The 19,397-nt window shown below is 38.8% G+C and overlaps 1 protein-coding gene across 1 annotated transcript in view; it reads right to left on the bottom strand.

Moving 5' to 3' along the window:
* Positions 1-4,155: 4,155 nt before the first annotated feature.
* The window catches only part of c6h10orf67 (chromosome 6 C10orf67 homolog), a 153,709-nt gene continuing 138,467 nt past the window's right edge, over positions 4,156-19,397 (bottom strand). Inside the window, exon 16 of the mRNA XM_059971335.1 lies at positions 4,156-4,386. Coding sequence (XP_059827318.1) covers positions 4,365-4,386 — 22 coding nt within the window. The 3' untranslated portion in view covers positions 4,156-4,364. The remainder of the gene's footprint in view (positions 4,387-19,397) is intronic.

The following is a 19,397-nucleotide window of genomic DNA, read 5'->3' as shown; positions in this document are numbered from 1 at the left end:
TGCGCATCTCACCAATCCCATCACTTCTTTTCAAGGTGCTTTGCAATTTACCAAATATTTTGATCTCAAGGTTTCCCTTTCACCCTCACACTGTAAACAGGCGTGGAAACGTGTTATTATAATCTAACTGATAGAGACTTATTCTCTTTTGGATGCAACAAGTGCATTAATACGCTAGTGCCAGTTTGTAAACTTCAGACCATTCGCTAGAAACTCCAGAATTATTTCATTAATGTATAAACTCTGGATTCACTGTAATACCCTTTTCTGCAGTTCAAAAGTAAATAGATCGTTCCTGTAGACGACTCAAACTCATTTAGAATCGAGAATAAGGGGAAAATGAGGATGTGTTGAGGACCATGCGCGTTCAGTCCTGGGGATACACTTGCTAAAGCGGCCTACTTTGTATACTGAACAAAATTGCTCACATGGGGATAGATATAACTGAAATTTTAATCGTAGCAGCCAATAGCAACTTCTGGTGTAACTCAAGTTTTATTCATTCACAGTTCTGCGCTTTTATAGTAAACAATAACCTTGAACACGAAACTTAATGATATCAGCCAAATCCCCAATGGAATGAAACACTATGTTTTTCATCAAGCAGCCGATTTTGAAAACATAGGTTTAGAGATTAGATCTATTCACATTAGCTCACGGCGAGTCACGAGGTGCATAATACAGGTAAATAGGACTTTAAATCCATAATTTCAAGCTGAAGTGTGAAATAAGGAATTTGCATCCACTCACACTGTAGTGTGCGGTAATACAATTTTGGATTGTGCTCTAAGGGGGATATATCTCACGTGAACTTGCGACAGTTCACTCATCCAGTGGTCTATCCCATCCTAACAGAAATTAGATGATTGATATTAACGGTGGAATGGAGAAGGTGAACGATCGCTTCGAAGAGCTATTGGTCAGTTTGATTTCAAACTTATTACACTTGTTTGAAGGTCCTTTGATCTACGCTCGCTGAGGCCACTCAATGCGACAGCGCATGCATTTGCGAGGCTGGTACCTACCAGAGCTTCTACACGGCCAAACGCTGTCAGCCACGGCTTGCATTGTTTGTTCAATGTTAAAAAATTGAAAAGTGTTGGTAATCGGTAGATTTTGCAGGTGTAGAATGTGGCTAACAACCATGCACAGTTGGTGCTCTCCAATGGCGAGGGTATGACAGAGACAGCTGGCTCAGTTTTCAGTCTGAAAACACCCCCTCGGTGGACCAAACACAACGACAGTGACCTTTCTGCGGGAAAACCAGCCATGTGCCTTTGACTGAATTAGCAATAAAGACGTCTTGCTATGACTTTTGTTCCTAACCAAAGCATCTAAATATCGCGTTAAATATGAGAAGTATTGTTCCCAGCTTTTTTTGGCCCTGAGAAATATTACAGTGCTGATTTGACGATTCGTTTTCTTATATCGCGTAACAAAACTTCTTGCTAGAGTGACTTACTTTTGAGCATGTCGTTACAAATGACCCCAATGTTTTCAGCAGTGAATTTATCAAACCATTCATCTGACAAAACTTTTAAATGCATCATTGACATGGATCATGGATTTGACAGATTAGCGAGAGGCACAGAAACCCTTTCCAAGGTCAAGTTGAAGATCTTATTTAGTGTTTAGCTTTTTTTTTGTTAAAGCTATAGAATAGTATCTTTGTATCTTTTAACTTTTCAGGCATATCTTGCGAATGGGGTTAAAAGCAACGTGGCGCAGCGCGGAAAGGAGAGATTCTTCCAGTAAGAGAGTAATGCACCTAAACGAGTTAACAAAGGATATTTACAGCAAAGACTTTAAATAATGTTATTCAAAATGATTAAGTGCCTCAAAATGTAATTCATTTTCAAGTAGATTTAAATGTACGGCAAACTCTTTGATTGACATTTTTAACATTATCAGTTGGAGCCATTTCCATATTTCATATCATTTAAATCATAAATTGTCGTCAACAATGAAATTAAAATCTTTCTCGTAACAAAATCCATTCGTCAGTGTTAGCATTTCCGAATCCCGAATGCGATGAATGGCGTTCCTTTTTCTTTTACCCATAGGCTTCGTATAAAGTATCCCGGTGCATATTTCCAGATGTACTTTGTATACGAGGGGACATGAAAACTTGTTACAACCCATCAAGTCAAGGAAGCCCTTTTGTTGAGAAATATGAAGTAGAGGTTCCGCAGTTGTCAGCTCCCGAAGTGCAAAAGCACGCGTCATTTTCACTGCATTTAATCTTATCATGGATACAAGTATCACATCAGCCCCAAACTCTTTTAGGCATTAATTACTTCGTTTTTCGTATTATTTGCGTTTCTCAGCAGGATCGTGTTTTCGTGAAACTAATGCAGCTACGAGCAGTAATGAACGCATTTCTCATCACAGGACCGATAAAGGTAAGTGAAGTGAGATGTTTCTCCAAACATAGACAACGTGGTGTGAATCCTCTCCATGTTGAGTTTAATAAAAAAATATAAATAAAGTATTGGAGCTCAAGTGACATGGGAGATAATTATGCTATATTTGAGTTAAATAGTTCTTTTCAGAATTCAGATTTATTATTTTTTATAATTTAATGTAATAAAATATACATAATTACTTATAAATACATTATAGCTCACACACATTTATTTCTGATCTTTAACCAAAAGAAAATCCGCAGTTATTGAAGTAAGTTTGCGACAATGTCGTCAAATTCTCTATTGTAAAGAAAAATGAACTATGTAAAGGAATGGCCGTCTCTGATGGAGATCCATCTTTTCAAAGTCAGAAACGCTTTATGAATGGATGTGATGGAATAATGTCACCAACTCAGCTGAATGTCAACGATTTCATAGATTAATAGTCCGACCTTTTGGTTAAACTGCTTTTTTGTCTGTTTAGCTAAATCTTTCTTCTAGAAACTACTAGTAAAGTTGGGTTATATTTTCCAACTCAGCTTTGCAGAAATTGTTAAACGTGGTGGTTGAAATTGTCTCTTGGGTTTGAAGGTATGACTGAAGACGATTAGTCAACGTAGACAATCGTGAAAATGTCGGAAAGCCAGTTTCAGGAAAAGATCCAGTCCGATTACGATTAACCCTTGAGGTGAATTCGACAGGGCTGAGCAGTTCAGAGTCCCAGTTCAGCTCCCCTCTGAGCTTACGTCACCCATATATGTGAACTAGTTAGTCAAAAATGTTCTTAGATGGTGAAACTTCTATAATTTCCATACAATCATAGCGTATTACTTTGATTATATAGAAGATACTGCAACTCGACGAAAGACACCGAACAGTGCAGAAATGTGGAACAGCTCTCCCTATGGCTAGAACTTGAAATTCCTGTCGGAATAGAGAATGATCGCAAAATGGCAAAACATTTTTAGTAAATAACGTAATATAAAAAAAACTCGTTGATAATATCCGAATGCCAGTAAAATTCAACCCCATGAATTCCCTGTTAAATATTTAAATTAGTGTTAAACTCACCATAAAACTTTCTGTCTGACGATATTGATTTATGAGAGGGCGAAAGACAGGGGCTGTATTTTACCATGACAAACGCATTTGAAAACGAAAGCGTTTGACTATTCAAATCTTTCCAGCATCTTTTACCTTCTTGCTGTTGCAGCAGACGCCACCGGTTGCACCGCACAATTGAGAGAAGAATAAACCATTTTGTGTCAGGAGGGACAGAAGATAGAGTGTAAATTCGTGCTTGTACAACCAGTTGGCGCTATTTGATATAGCTGGACTAACATCTACAACACAAATATAGCTTTAATAACAATTTGCATATGGGTTTAATATCCTGGATATTCATATCAACACGCTTCAGGATTTAGTAAAGGATTAGTCACATTATAGAGTCAGAAATGTGTACAGTTCAGATATCACCATTACTCGCGCTATACTTGATCCACCATAACGACCGAATGCACAAAAAGGAGAGAATTATTGTAAAACCTTTCATCATGTTCTTACTATGAATCCTGCGGGGAGTAACTTCTTGACGGATGCTTTGTAGTTTTGAGTTCATTAACTCAGATATTTCATTTTTGCTTTGGAGAAAAATGAATGCAACTGCAATATAACGGAATATATTTAAAGCAGCAGTTTATTATTCAATGCAAGTACTACTGTGAATTTCAGAAACATATTGCAACTTGGAACGTCAGACTGCATGGGTTTTTGAACGACATTAACCTACCATAAAATTTCGGGGTTTACAAAGGGCACTGCGAGCGCATATATCTGTTGTTATATATCTAACCAATGTATTAAAACAGTCCGCGTGATAATATGACAAACTGCTAATCCGTTGCTATAAATCTGGCAGCTAATGTGAGATTTGGGCTTCTTGCAATCCTGTTTTCATTAACATAAATTATCAGGTGATCTGTAAATACATAAAAAATGGGAAGAAATTATCAGGCCACGCTCTTTTGAATTTTGGAAATGATTTCCGTTGCCATTTCGCCTTTGATTCGGTGTAGCAATGTGTATCCATAAAAAAGGGAAAATGGTTGATTTACATACAGTATTTCATTATAAAGTGCATTCAGATATGTATTTCAAAACATTTGATACTGATCATAAAACTTTAGAGAAGTTCGAGAAAAGCACTTAGAAACATCAAGGTAATTAAGATTGCTTCCTGAATACAGACACCATAAGACCATAAAATAACACCCTTGGAAAATGCCAAGATTTTCGAAAAGCATTTGATAATTGTGAAAAATTAAAAAAGTTCATCCTGTAGGAAGCTGCCTGTGGACAAAATGTTGGCTGACTAATAGAAAACAGGGAACGGTCTTTTTCTATCTGGCAAGAAGTAACCAGTGATGTGCCATAGGGATATGTATTGATGCCTTGGCTCTTGGGTGGAGGCACCAAATATTCAATTGCTAAATTTGCTGATGCTGCAAAAGTAGGTAGGAAAGGGACGTAGTAGATTAACGAGTGCTCAAAGATCTGACAAATGTAATGCAATGTGGGGAATTGCAAAACGGTCCATTTTGGCGGAAAAGATGTTAGGGATAAGATATTACAGAGCTCAGAGAAGTAGAGGGTCCTAATGCATGATCTACAAAAGGCTAGTATGCAGGCAAAGCAAACAATTAGGAAAACCAGCACAACATTATTAATTATTACAAAGAGTTAGGTGCAAAAGCACTAAGAAATAAAAAAAAGACACATAGATACTGGAAATCTGAAATAAAATCAGAAAAAAAATGTAAGTACTTAATAGTATCAGGCTAAGAAAGGAGTGCATTTATGCTATGGTTAGGTGGGGCATTGGTGGCAACACATCTTGAGTACTGCATACAAAATTGTTTTTCTTATTTAACAAAGGATGTAGGAAGCAGGTTAGAAAGAGTTTACTAGACTAATACTTTGAATGGGTGGGTAGTCTGAAGAGGAAAGAATTGGCTAAACTTGTACCTACTGGAGTTAGGAAGAGTGAGAAGTGACTTGGTTAAAACATGTAAAACTCAGAGGGATTTTATACTGTTAGGCTATGGAGGACATTTTCTGCAGTGGGGCATTGTTTAAAAATAAATGATTACCCTTTAAAACAGAGTTAAGCAAAAACCTCTGCATGTTGTGATCTTTTTGAGCGCTCTTCCTCAAAGATGCTTGAACTCCTTGAATACTTTTAAAGCAGCGTTACTTCGATGAAAATGAAGTAAAATATTGCAGATTCTGGGAAGCTGAATTAAAAACAGAAAATGCTGAAGAAAATTCAACAGCTTAGGTCACATTTGTGAAAGGAGAAACAGAGAGAATGCATCAGGTTGAAAACCCTTCATCAGAACTGGAGAGGAGCTTAAGTTAGGTTCTTGATAAGCAAGAATGGGTTAAAGGTTACTGAGGATTTGTGAGAAAGAAGAGTGATAATCAGATGTGGCATGATCTTATATATATGGTAGAGGAGGCAAGACTGGCCAAGTGACCTACTCCTGCTTCTGCAGAAAATACAAAACACAGCAAAACAGGCAGCATCGATGGAGAGAGAATTCTTGAACTATAAATGTTTCTCTGTTTTTAGCAAATTTCCAGAAACGTCAGCATCTTGCTTTTGAAATATATTGTAATTTACTTTAGGAAATGGATTATATATGTGTTTTGGCAAAAAAACAATTAGCTATGCTTAAAATCTGCACCATCATATCCTAGAGGTGGGCTTTTTTTAATAGACAATCCCAATGTATCCAAGAAAATGTGACATTTTCTGTTCTGTCCACTACCCCAAGAATGAAGTTAAAAATAATCAAAATAATCAAAAAATCAATTATATTGGATTTAACCAATCTTAGATTCAGCTCATCAATACAGAAAAAAATGGAATACTTTTGTAAATTAGACATGAAGATGTTACTTTTGAGGTACAGCTGGACACCAGCACATGCCTTTAGAGTGCTCTGAGCAGCAACATAATGTCATAATTTCTTCTGTTCAACAGCCAGGTGTCCACACACATTTCTTTCTCAAAATTATAATGCTGGAAGAAAGTTAATGAAGCAGACAGCACCAGCTAATATTAAACACTTCAAAGGGAGCCTAGAACACTGAAGTGCTTTCTAAACTAAAGGGACTGAGTAAGCAGGTAAAGTGGGTAAGCCTTTTTGAGTTGCGGGCTTAAGTTCAGGCCAAACTTTTGATAAGCAATCTGAGGATAAGCAGACTGTAATACAATCAGTCTCCAATATAAACTAGCTTCTACTGCATAGGAGACTATTAATGAAGAATTATTAATAAGGGATTATAAATAAATAGTATTAATAATATTCCAATTAATATCATGTGACTGTTCCTGGAAGCATTTCAGCACTGGCTGTGTTGGTAAATAGATCATTGATAGTTTCACAAATATTAGAAACATAGAAAATCTACAGCACATTATAGGCCCTTTGGCCCATAATGTTATGCCTATCACGTATCCTACTCTAGAAGCTGCCTGGAATTTCCCTACTGCATGGCTCTCTATTTTTCCAAGCTCCATGTACCTATCTCAGAGTCTCTTAAATGACCCTATTGTATCTGCCTCTACCACCTTCGCTGGCAGTACATTCCACACAACCATCACTTTCTGTGTGAAAAACTTACCTCTGACATACCCGTTGTACCTACTTCCAAGCACCTTAAAACTATGCCTCCTCGTGTTAGCCATTTCAACTCTGGGAAAAAGTCTCTGACTATCCACACGATCAATACCTCTCATCATCTTATACAGTTCTCTCAGGTCACCCCTCATCTTCCATCACTCCAAGGAGAAAAGGCCAAGCTCATTTAACCTATTCTCGTAAGGCATGCTGTCCAATCCAGGCAACATTCTTGTAAATCTTCTCTGCACTCTCTCTATAGTATCCACATCCTTTCTGTAATGAGGTGACCAGAACTGAACACAGTACTCCAAGTGGGGTCTAACTAAGGTCTTATATAGCTGCAACATTACCTATCAGATTTTGAACTCAATCCCACTGCTGATGAAGGCTAACACACCAAATGCCTTCTTAACCACAGAGTCAACCTGCTCAACAGCTTTGAGTGTCCTATGGACATGGACCTGATCATCCACGCTGCCAAGAATCTTGCCATTAATATTATATTCTCTCTTCAAATTTGACCTACTGAAATGAAACACTTCACACCTATCTGGGTTGAACTACACCTGCCACTTCTCAGCCCAGTTCTGCATCCTATTGATGTCCCATTGTAACCTCTGACAACCCTGAGACTATCCACAGCACCCCCAACTTTTGTGTCATCAGCAAACTTACTGACCAATCCACCTACTTCCTCATTCAGGTCATTTATAAAAATCACAAAGAGGAAGGTTCCCAGAACAGATCCCTACAGAACACCACTGATCACCATCCTCCATGCAGAATACAAACCATCCACAACCACCCTTTGCCTTCTGTGGGAAAGCCAATTCTGGATGCACAAAGCGAGGTCTCCTTGGATCCCATGCCTCATTACTTTCTGAATGAGCCTTGCATGGTGAACCTTATCAAATGCCTTACTGAAATCCATATACACTACATCCACTGCTCTACCTTCATCAATGTGTTTTGTTACATCCTCAAAGAATTCAATCAGGTTCATAAGGCATGACCTGCCCTTGACAAAGCCATGCAGACTATCCCTCATCAGAGTACATCTCTCCAAGTGCTCATAAATTCTGTCTCTCAGGATCTTCTTCAACAACTTGCCCACCACTGAAGCAAGACTCACTGGTCTATAATTTCCTGGGTCATCTTTACTCCCTTTCTTGAACAAGGGAACAATGTTCGCAACTTTCCAATCCTCTGGTACTTTTCCTGTCCCTATTGATGATGCAAAAATCATCGCCAGAAGCTCAGCAATTTCCTCCCTCGCTTCCCACAGTAGCCTGGGGTATATCTTGTCCATTCCTGGCAACTTATCTAACTTAATACTGTTCAAAAGCTCCAATACATCCACTTTCTTAATGTCTGTATACTCAAGTGTTTTAGTCCACTGTTAGTTATTCCTACATTTGCCAAGGCCCTTTTTACTGGTGAATACTGAAGCAAAATATTCATTAAGTACCTCCACTACCTCCTCTGGCTCCTTGCACATCTTTCCACTCTCACTTCTGATTGGTCCTATTCTCTCATGGCTCATCTTCTTGCTCTTCACATCTTGAAGAATGCCTTGGGGTTTTCCTTAATCCTGCTCACCAAGGCCTTCTCATGGCCCCTTCTAGCTCCTTCCTGCACCCTTGTAATTTTTTTCTTTTTTCTTCTAGATTTTCTACATCCTTTGTACACCATGGTTCTTTAACCCAATCATCCTTTCCCCGCCTCAATGGAACATACCTATGCAGAATGCCATGCAAATGTTCCCTGAACATTTGCCACATTTCTGCATGCATTTCCCTGAGAACCTCTGCACCTGTTTTATGTTCCCAAGTTCCTGCCTAATAGCATCATATTTTCCCCTACCCCAATTAAATGCTTTCTCAAAGTTTCTCCTCCAATGCCTCTCCAGTACTATGGTAAATAAGATAGAATTGTGATTACTATCTTGAAAATACTCTCCCGAGAGATCTGACAACCTGACCAGCTTCATTTTCCAATACTAGATCAAGTACAGTGTCTCCTCTAGTTGACTTACCTATATATTGCATCAGGAAACCTTCCTGAACACACCTAATAAACTTCACCCCATCTAAGCCCCTTGCTCTAAGGAGATGCCAGTCAGTATGAGGAAACTTAATATCACCCATCACAACAACTTTATTATTATTGCACCATTCCAGAACCCGCCTCTTTGTATTGAGGGGTCTATAAAAAAAACCCAGTAGAGTTATTGCCCCGTTCCTGTTTCTAACTTACACCCACAATGACTCAGTAGACAATCCCTCCATGACTTTTTCCTTTTCTGCAGCCCTGATTAGCAGTGCTACTCTCTCACCTCTTTTGCCTCCTTTCCTGTACTTTTTGAAACACCTAAAGCCCGGCACACTCAGCAGGCATTCATGCCACTGAGTCATTCAAGTCTCTGTAATAGCTACAACATCATAGTTCCCAAAATGTTATTCCAAAACTGGCTCTAAAAGTGATTCATAAACACAAGAGATTCTGCAGATACTGGAAATCCAAGACAACACACACAAAATGTTGGACAAACTCAGCAGGTCGGTTAGCAATAAACAGTCAATGTTTTGGGCTGAGACCAAGGCATGTATTTCAAAGTGATAGTCATGCATTGTAAAAATTTGTTTTCAAACGGTTAACAATGAAAAAAAGAGAACATCCATTGAAGATTAAGGAATGATTCACAATTCACCAGGGATTCTTTTCATCCTAGATTAGACAGGAATCCATTTTTGAGTGAACTAGCTTTCCCTCTGTAAATTCTAAAAGTAAAAGTAAAACTAAAAATAACAATATTATTTTAAATATACACCAAGATTTTAATTCAATTCAGAACAGAAACATCATCTACTTACTAGAAGATAAAACATTGAAAATATTATTTTAAATACATTGAAGAATTTTAAGTGCTTGGAAGTAAGTACAGAGGGGATGTTAGGGGTAAGTTTTTTACAGAGAGAGTGGTGAGTGCATGGAATGGGCTGCCAGCGACTGTGGTGGAGGTGGATACAATAGGGTCTTTTAAGAGATTCCTGGATAGGTAGATAGAGCTTAGAAAAATAGAGGACTATGGGTAATCTTAAGTAATTTCTAAAGTAAGTACATGTTCAGCACAGCATTGTGGGCTGAAGGGCCTGTATTGTGCTGCAGGTTTTCTGTGTTCCCAAAGAATCGTATTTTTCATATCTCTTTTAAGATTCACTTCCACTCCTTGAGGAGGTTGAGGTGAGTGACACCCCCTCCCCACCATTCTAACCTATTTTTACAGGACCACCATTGAGAGTGTCCTAACCAGCTGAATCACCAAATGGTATGGGAATTGCAAGGCATCTGACCACAAGTCCCTACAAAGCATTGCAAGGACTGTTGAGTGCATCATTGGGGTGTTGCTTCCACCTATCAGAGATATTTGTCAGGAGCACTGTGTATGCAGGGCCCTTAGCATTGTCAATGATCCTTTGATCTGTCCAACAATCTCTTTGATCCCCTACCATCAGGCAGGATATACCATAGCATTAGGACAAGTACTGTTAGAATAGGAAGCAGGTGGTTTCCCAGGCCTTAAGACTACTGAATTCCCTGCACCACCCAGGTCTCATCGCGGATAAAGCACCAGTAGTGTTATACTGTTTACTTTTTAACTTGCGTCATAAACACACTTTATTATTTGTTAATTTACTCATGGTAATATTACTTTATGTGTTACATGTTATTTGTATTAGATATATGTACTGTGTTGTGCACCTTGATCTGAAGGAATGTTGTTTTGTTTGGCAGTATACATGTGTATGGTTGAATGACAATAAATTGTACTTGAAGTTGTCCTGAAATATGTAGTAGTCAACAAAGTAATTTTGACATTTAGTCACTTGTAATCTGGGGAACGCAACAGCTAGCATTGGTACGGCAAGCTTTGCCAAAGGTCATTTGATGATGCATTGATTTTGTTTTTGGTTTAAATAAAGTATAAATAGTGGGCAGGATGCCCAGTTTAAAAAAGCTGCACCAACCTTTTAGTCACTATTTAATGTCTCATTTGCAAGATGGCATCTCCAAAGCAGAAATATTTTCTCAGTATTAATCTGGCTAGCTTTTGGTATTCAAGTCTTTAGGATGGGACTTTGGCTTGAGTGTAAGAGTACTGAACTAAACCAGCGGTGACACTTGCAGAATTTCTTCAGAAGGATTACATACAAGCAATTCACTAGGTTGTCCACTCAGATCAAGAATCTCACAGTCATTGTACTGAATAAGTCTGAAGGGGAAGAGAAATCAAAATAAAACTATAATGATGTTTGCTCAGAGGTTAGAAATTATGGAGCTTGGTTAAAGTGAGATGAACCACTGATGAAATATGAAATGCTTTTAAAATTTTATATTTTTACAGAAGTAAGCTGAATTAATTTAACAGATTGTATCTGATCAGAAGTATTACACTATTCACTTGGTGTAGAATAATGATTTGTACTATGCCTTGGATCATGTAATTGCTCAGTTGTTCTTTCCTGCAACTGAAGAGCTACATATACAATAAGCACATACTGTACTGTCTATCCCATTCAAGCAATATTACCATTATACCTCAAACTGGATTTGGACAGCATGAATCAATTTTCATTAAATTAATACATCCAAACTATTTACTAGAATGTCTGTTGTTTATAAACACCGTACCCAAAATGTGATACACTGTGAGAGTACTTTATTGTTGTAATGTAGAGCTTGGATTAGATATACTGTAGCTATCTCACCTCTTCATCAGAAGTTTGGAGGCTGAATGTCCATTCTAAAGTCTGTGAATATCAGGATCAAAGTTCAGCATAGTAGTGAGGAATGCTGGAGATGCTGCCTTTGAAATTATATATTAAACGAGACTCCAGTAATTGCATTCAAACAAGAAATATTCCATACCACATGCAACAATTTGTCATGCAATTTTTTTCAAAGCACCACAAAAACCATCCTATCTGGATGCATAACGGTTTGGTACGCCATTTGCTCTGCACATAACTGCAAGAAACTCCAGAGAATAATGGAAACAGATCAATATATCACAGAAATCCCTCCATATGGACTCTTTCTTTTGCTCACTACCTCAGTAAAACAGCCAGCATAAACAAAGACCCAACTCACTCTGGATGTTCTCTCTTCTTCCCTCTTCCACTAACCCCACTTCTTCTTCTTCTTAAGCCTATCACCTCTTTTGGGGCAGAGACTACCAACAGTAGTTTGCCACAATCCTCCATCCTGGGCCGACATAAGGTCACTTGGCTCCGTGGCTTCCACTTCCACCACATGTCTTCACATGTCCTCTATGCAAAGATTTTTCCTCCCAAAAATGAAGCTCTGAAGTCTGGAGCTCTGGATTTTTAAGAGAAGCAGTTGTTAGCCCTCATGCCAACCCTCCTCCTTTTGCAACCAGGCTTGCGGCCATCCATGGTGGTGTTCTCTTCCATTGGGCAGAAGATATAAAAGCCTGAAAGCATGTATCACCAGGCTCAAGGATAGCTGTTATAAGACTATCAAACAGTTCACTAGTACAAGAAATGGACTCTTCACCTCACAATCTACCTCATATTGATCCTGGACTGTATTGCTTACCTAAACTGTACACTTTTGTAGCTGTTACACTTTATTCTGCATTGTTATTGTTTTACCATGGTCTACCCCAATGCACTACCTAATTATTTTGATCTGTATGAAGAGTATGCAATTTTCACTGTATCACAATATATGTGATAATAATAAAACAATTCCAATTCCTAAGTGAAACAATATGTATCACTTAGCCAGATCAGTCCCTTGTACTCTTAGAATTAGCATGTTACTTTTGACATTTGTTTTGCACAAATAACATGCCATCTTTGCCTACAGGGTAACAAAATATTTAAATTACATGAAACATATTGAAACATTATCATGATATGAAAAATAATATATAGTACTGTGTAAAAGTCTTAAGTACATACCATATATATGACTAGGGTGCTTAAGACTTTTGCAATGTACTGTATTTGTCAGCGTATACCGAAGAGCAAATTTGTAAATTTGGTGGGAGCAAAGGATGTTAGGAATGGTGAGGGTGGAGCACCAAGGGAAGGGTGTGGGATAGGTGGCAGAGAAGGACTGCCAAGGGAGTGGATGGTGTGGGGGTAGTGCAGGTGCAGACAAATCCAGCCCTGAGTAACACCAGGCAAGGTTGTCTGATTCCAAACAATTGGTTTATTGATCATTACAAAATGTCTCTGGTGCTTTCCACTCCCTGCCCTTTCCTTCCAGTTTTCTCCAACCATGATTCCCCTCTTCCTGCATCCTTCCCACTCTCAGTCTACAATAGACTCATATCAGAATTAGGTTTATCATCATTCCCATATTTCATGAAATTTGTTTTCTTGTGGCAGCATTAGTGCAATACATAAAATTAATGCAGTACTGTGCAAAATTCTTAGGCACCCTAGGTACTTTCGCACAGAACTGTAAATGAATGCTAAGAGTGGAATCTGAAGATGTCATGCTTTTCCAAATAGATGGATAACCTAGTGAAAAACAGTGTGAAGGCAAATTGCTTTGAACAAAACTATGAGTTATGTACAGATTCTGTATTTGTGTAATATGAAACAACACAAAATCAACAATATAAACTAGCTTCAAATAAAGGATGACTGTAAAAATGAATGGGTCTAATATTTTTCAGAGGAGACAATGGAGACTGCATTTGCTGGAATCTAAAGCAAGAAACAATCTGTTGGAAGAACTCAATGTGTCATGCACATCCACAGGAGGAAAGAAAATGTTAATGTTTTGGGTCAAAACCTGGCATCAGGAATATTGTTTTCACTCTGACTTTCATAAAGGCTACCAAAACAGGGAAATAATATCTCCTTAATGTCTGTACATAATGTTTAGCGGTAGTATATTTTAGTCTCAGGCATTAGTAATGTAAGTATTCTGGGTGAAAACAGTTTTCTGAAATGTTACATTTTATTAAAAATGATTTCACATGCATTTGAATTTGGTGGAGCATGTGAACAACAGGCCGAACACTAAAGAATATGGTGTAGAATTCTAAAACTCTATTTAGTTTTAAGTAAAATCAGGAAGTCTCCTATACCTAATAAGGTAGTAGCTAAGTGTATGTTCGTGGTCTTCTGCTGCAGGCCATCCACTTCACTGCTTGATGTGCTGTGTATTCAGAGATGGTCTTCTGCACACTACTACTGTAATGCATGCTCACTGGATGTATTTTTTTTTTGTTTTTCACACCATTCTCTGTAATCTCCAGAGACTGTTGTGCACAAAAATCCCAGGAGATCAGTAGTTTCTGAGATACTCAAACCTGTCTGGCACCAACTATCATTCCAGTCAAAGTCACTTATATCACATTTCTTTCCCATTCTAATGCTTGGCCTGAACAACATCTGAACCTTTTGACCATGTCTGCATGCTTTTATGCATTGAGTTTCTGCCACATAATTGACTGAGTAGCAGTTATATTACAGAGCAGATGTACAGGTGTACCTAATAAAGTGACAACAGTATGTACATATCATGGTTGGCCTTGTTGATGCCAACAATTGTAATTGTTGGTCAGTAGTAGAGAATATGGGGAAGGATGTGCAGATTAATGCTACTGGAAGCCATGGGTGAACTCGGAGATCCATTCCCTCTGAAATTTAGAGAGCAGCGTTCACAAGAAATTGAAATACAATTTCTGTAAAATTATCAACGATGCTAAAAGACACTATTAATCCAAAATTGAGTCACAGACCAACCAGTTGTAGCAGGGCTTACATGCTCTAACAATTTACATAACAAAGCCAGGTAATATTACTGATAACAGTTCATCCCATTCAGTTGAGCTTAATTCATTGTATTCTCATTTTGAACAGAAAGGGATTGATGTCACTACCCCGACAGTCTCCTATGCACCTGAACACACGGTCACTGTAGCAGAATAAGATCAGTTTTCAGCAAAGTGAACCCATGGAAAGCATTTGGCCCATATAGTGCCCCTGCCATGTCCTTAGATTCTGCATCAGTCAGCTGACAGGGCTATTTGCAGACATTTTTAACCTCTCCCTGGGTTACCATCATAGTTGCCCATATCTCGAATAACAATGAATCAGAGTACAGGGAGAAGATAGAGAGCTTAGTAACATGGTTTTATGACAACAACCTTACCCTCAATGTCAGCAAAAGAGAAGGACTAGTTATTGACTTCGGGAAGGGAGGCAGTGCACATGCTCCTGTTTACATCAGTGGTGCTGAGGTCAAGAGGGTTCAGAGCTTCAGCTCCTAGGAGTGAATATTGCCAATTATCCTGGTGAAACCACATTGACGCCACAGTAATAAAGCTCAATAATGCCTCTACTTCCTAAGGCGGCAAAAGAAATTTGACAGGTCCTTTTGTCCCTCACTAATTTTTATTGAAGCTCCATAGCAAGCATCCTATTCAGATGCATCTCAGCTTGGTATGACAACTGCTCCACCTGTGACCACAGGAAACTGTAAAGAGTTGTGGACACAACTCGGTCTACCATGCAAACTAGCCTCCGCTCTATGAAACTCTGTCTGCATTTGCAACTTCCTAGGTAAAGTAGTCAGCATAATCAAAGACCCTACTAACCCCAAAGCCTCTCTCTTCTCCTCCCTCCCATTGAGCAGAAGATACAAAAGCCTGAAATCACATTACCACTAGTCTCAGTGACAGCTTCTATCCCACTGTTGTAAGACTATTGAACAGTTCGCTAGTATTATAAGATGGACTCTTGACCTCACAATCTTCCTTGTTTATGACTTCGCACTGCATTGTCTACCTACAGTACACTGTACTTTCTCTGTAACTGTAACATTTAACTCTGCACTCCATTATTGTTTTTCCTTGTATACATCAATGCACTGTTGTGATGAATTGATCTGTATGAACAGTACACGTTTTTCACAGTACCTTTATACAAGTGACAATAATACATCAATTTACCAATTTATCTCTTATTAGGCCCTTTGATGCTGTGTCCTAGTTGTCTACATGATGTGCAAGCCAGGGCAGTACAATATGGCGAGCAACTGCTGTCCATGTACAGGCTCCTGCTCTCCACACAGCTGATGAATCCAAAGGAACAGCAGAGACTGATACAGCTTGGGACTAGCAGTATTGCAGGATTTGCCAGTCAGCATAGAACTTAATGTAGAATTGCCTTAGGAATTCCAGCTCTGGATTTTTCTTTGGGGTTTACTCACGGTCTTTCCTATGAATGAGTATAGATGCAAGGCAGTGGAGCTTTGAGATCAGAGTTTTCCTTCTCTCAGATGAGCTGCTAATCCCATCTGCCCAAAGTGACTGGTTTTAAGGAGGCAGTATCCTGACATCAGTAGAAGTGATGCCATTGGTTTTAGCAGCTAGGCCGTATGTGAAGGCCAGGAGCTGGACTTGGTTGTTAGAGACTATTTAAGAAACATGCCATTTAATAGGTAGTGGGTGCTTATCCCCACTACCTGCCCTGGTTATGACAGCTTGAAGGAACCTTATCTCAAATAAGGTAAGTTCAAATGGATTAATGGAGGCAGGTACTAGTGCTTTCAGATTTTTGAAAATGATGGAGCTATGTGATATGCTCAATACACTGGATTATACAAATTGAATAAGAAAATCTGAGTGAACACGATAGAAGGGAAGAATGAGTTATCTAAAACTAAATAATTCAATACTGAGCTGGAGACTGCAGTGTACCCATATGGAATACAAAGTGTTGAGCTTCAATGTAACAATGCAGTAGGCCATAGATAGTGATGTCAGAGTGGCAGTAGGAGTGGATTGGGAAGAAAAGAGGCAGCCAATTTAGAAGTTAGGTTCACTCCAGTCCACTGAATGTAGGTCATAAGCACTGAATGCAGGTCATAAGTACAAGAGATTCTGCAGATGCTGGAAATCTTGAGTAACACACATAAAATGCTTGAGGACCTTGGCAAGTCAGGTAGCATCTATGGAGGGGAATGAAGAGCCCATGCTTCAGGCCAAGACCTTTAATCAGGATTGGAATGGAAGGGGGCAGAAGCCAGAATAACAATGTAGGCGGAAAGGGATGGAGTACAAACTGGCAGGTGATGCGTGAGACTATGTGAGGGGAAACTGGGTGTTTGGGGAGGGGGAATGAAGTAAGAAGTTGGGAGGGGAGAGATGAAACAGCTGAAGGACTGAAGACAAGGGAATTTAAGAGGAGAGACCATGAATAAAAGAAATGTGTAGTAGAATGAGAGGAAGGAGTCCATGGAAGAAAGGGAAGGAAGAGGAGAACAATAGAGAGGTATGCATAGAAGAAATGGAAAGTGCTTGGCTAAGTGATTACTCAATTTGAATTTGATTTATCCACTGTAGGGACTTAAGCATTGCTGGGTATGTCCCACAGCCTCACTATTTACAAGACATTAAACAGGCAAAGAAACAATGTGCAGGTAGCTGCTCTCATTAAGCAATTTGGACCACTTCTCCATCAGAGGTACCTTCTTCCATCAAACTTCTCCCCCACTGAAAACAAGTTTCTTCCTCTTTTTGAATTCTGAAGAAACATTAACTGTTTCTCCTTCTGCAGATGCTCTCTGACCTACTGAATATTTCCAGAATTATGTATTTTTTTGATTTTCACTACTGTATCAATCAAGTACTACAGCTACTTTTCAACCAATGAAAAAGAAAGAAAGTCTGTACAGATAGAACACTTACTGTAAAGTGGAGCTGACACTGGGGACAAAACACTTTAGGGTACAAATCCCAATACAAACTGTTGAAGATCAAATGCATTCTCTGATCAGAAAGATCACAACCCTCTAAAAGCTTCAAAGTTTTGCTTGATCTAAAAATGAATTGGAAATATTACTATTTTCTAATCTGTATTCTATTCATTATGAAGCATCCAACATTTTTCTTGCTTTATTATGCCAAGACATCTTCAATGAGCTTTCAATTTCAAAATAAGTGTTTAGATAAACTGCAAAGAATTAAAGAGGGACTCAAAGGTGACTAGATTATTTTACAATATACAAACTTTGTAATTTTGGCTATTTTTCTGGCAGGATATAACTAAATAATTACATTTCCTCTCTATATCTTTCATTTACTGGTGCTGTCTTTGGGGATTCAAATAAACTTGTTTCCTACAGAATAACTTTACAACTTTTATAATCTTTCTTGTTCAATATAAAAATAAAATCTTCATTGATCTAGACAATTTTATAGACTTTTATAAGCAATGTGATGTTTTTCAACACACCAAAATAATTACTTTGGTGTCAGGCGTCAGGTCTTTCAGTGGGAGAGCATTTTGGAGATAGTGATCACAATTCAATCTCCCTTACCATAGCATCGGAGAGGGATAGGAGCAGACAAGTCAAGAAAGCGTTTAATTGGAGTAAGGGGAAATATGAAGCTATCAGGCAGGAACTTGGAAGCATAAACTGGGAGCAGATGTTCTCAGGGAAATGTATGACAGAAATGTGGCAAATATTCAGGAGATATTTGCGTGGCGTTCTGCATAGGTTTGTTCCAATGAGATAGGGAAAGGATGGTAGGGTACAGGAACCATGGTGCACAAAGGCTGTTGAAAATCCAGTCGAGAAGAAAAGAAAAGCTTACGAACAGTTCAGAAAACTAGGTAATGATAGAGATCGAGAAAATTATAAAGTTAGTAGGCAGGAGCTTAAGTAAGAAAATAGGAGAGCCAGAGGGGCCATGAGAAGGCCTTGGCAAGCAGGATTAAGGAAAACCCCAAGGCATTCTACAAGTATGTGAAGAGCAAGAGGATAAGACGTGAGAAAATAGGCCCAATCAAGTGTGACAGTGGAAAAGTTCTTATGGAACTGGAGGAAGTAGTGGAGGTACTTAACGAATACTTTGCTTCAGTATTCACTATGGAAAAGGACCTTGATGATTGTAGGGATGACTTACAGTGCACTGAAAAGCTTGAGCATATAGACATTAAGGAAGAGGATGTGCTGGAATTTTTGGAAAGCTTCAAGTTGGATAAGTCGCCGGGACCAGATGAGATGTACCCCAGGCTACTGTGGGAGGGGAGGGAGGAGATTGCTGAGCCTCTGTCAATGATCTTTGCATCATCAATGGGGACGGGAGAGGTTCTGGAGGATTGGAGGGTTGCAGATGTTGTCCCTTTATTCAAGAAAGGGAGTAGAGATAGCCCAGGAAATTATAGACCAGTGAGTCTTACTTCATTGGTTGGTAAGTTGATGGGTAAGGTCCTGAGAGGCAGGATTTATGAACATTTGGAGAGGC

This window comes from Hypanus sabinus, chromosome 6 (genome assembly GCF_030144855.1).
Source record: "Hypanus sabinus isolate sHypSab1 chromosome 6, sHypSab1.hap1, whole genome shotgun sequence".
Taxonomy (NCBI): domain Eukaryota; kingdom Metazoa; phylum Chordata; class Chondrichthyes; order Myliobatiformes; family Dasyatidae; genus Hypanus; species Hypanus sabinus.
This window is presented reverse-complemented; position numbering and strand designations above follow the sequence as displayed.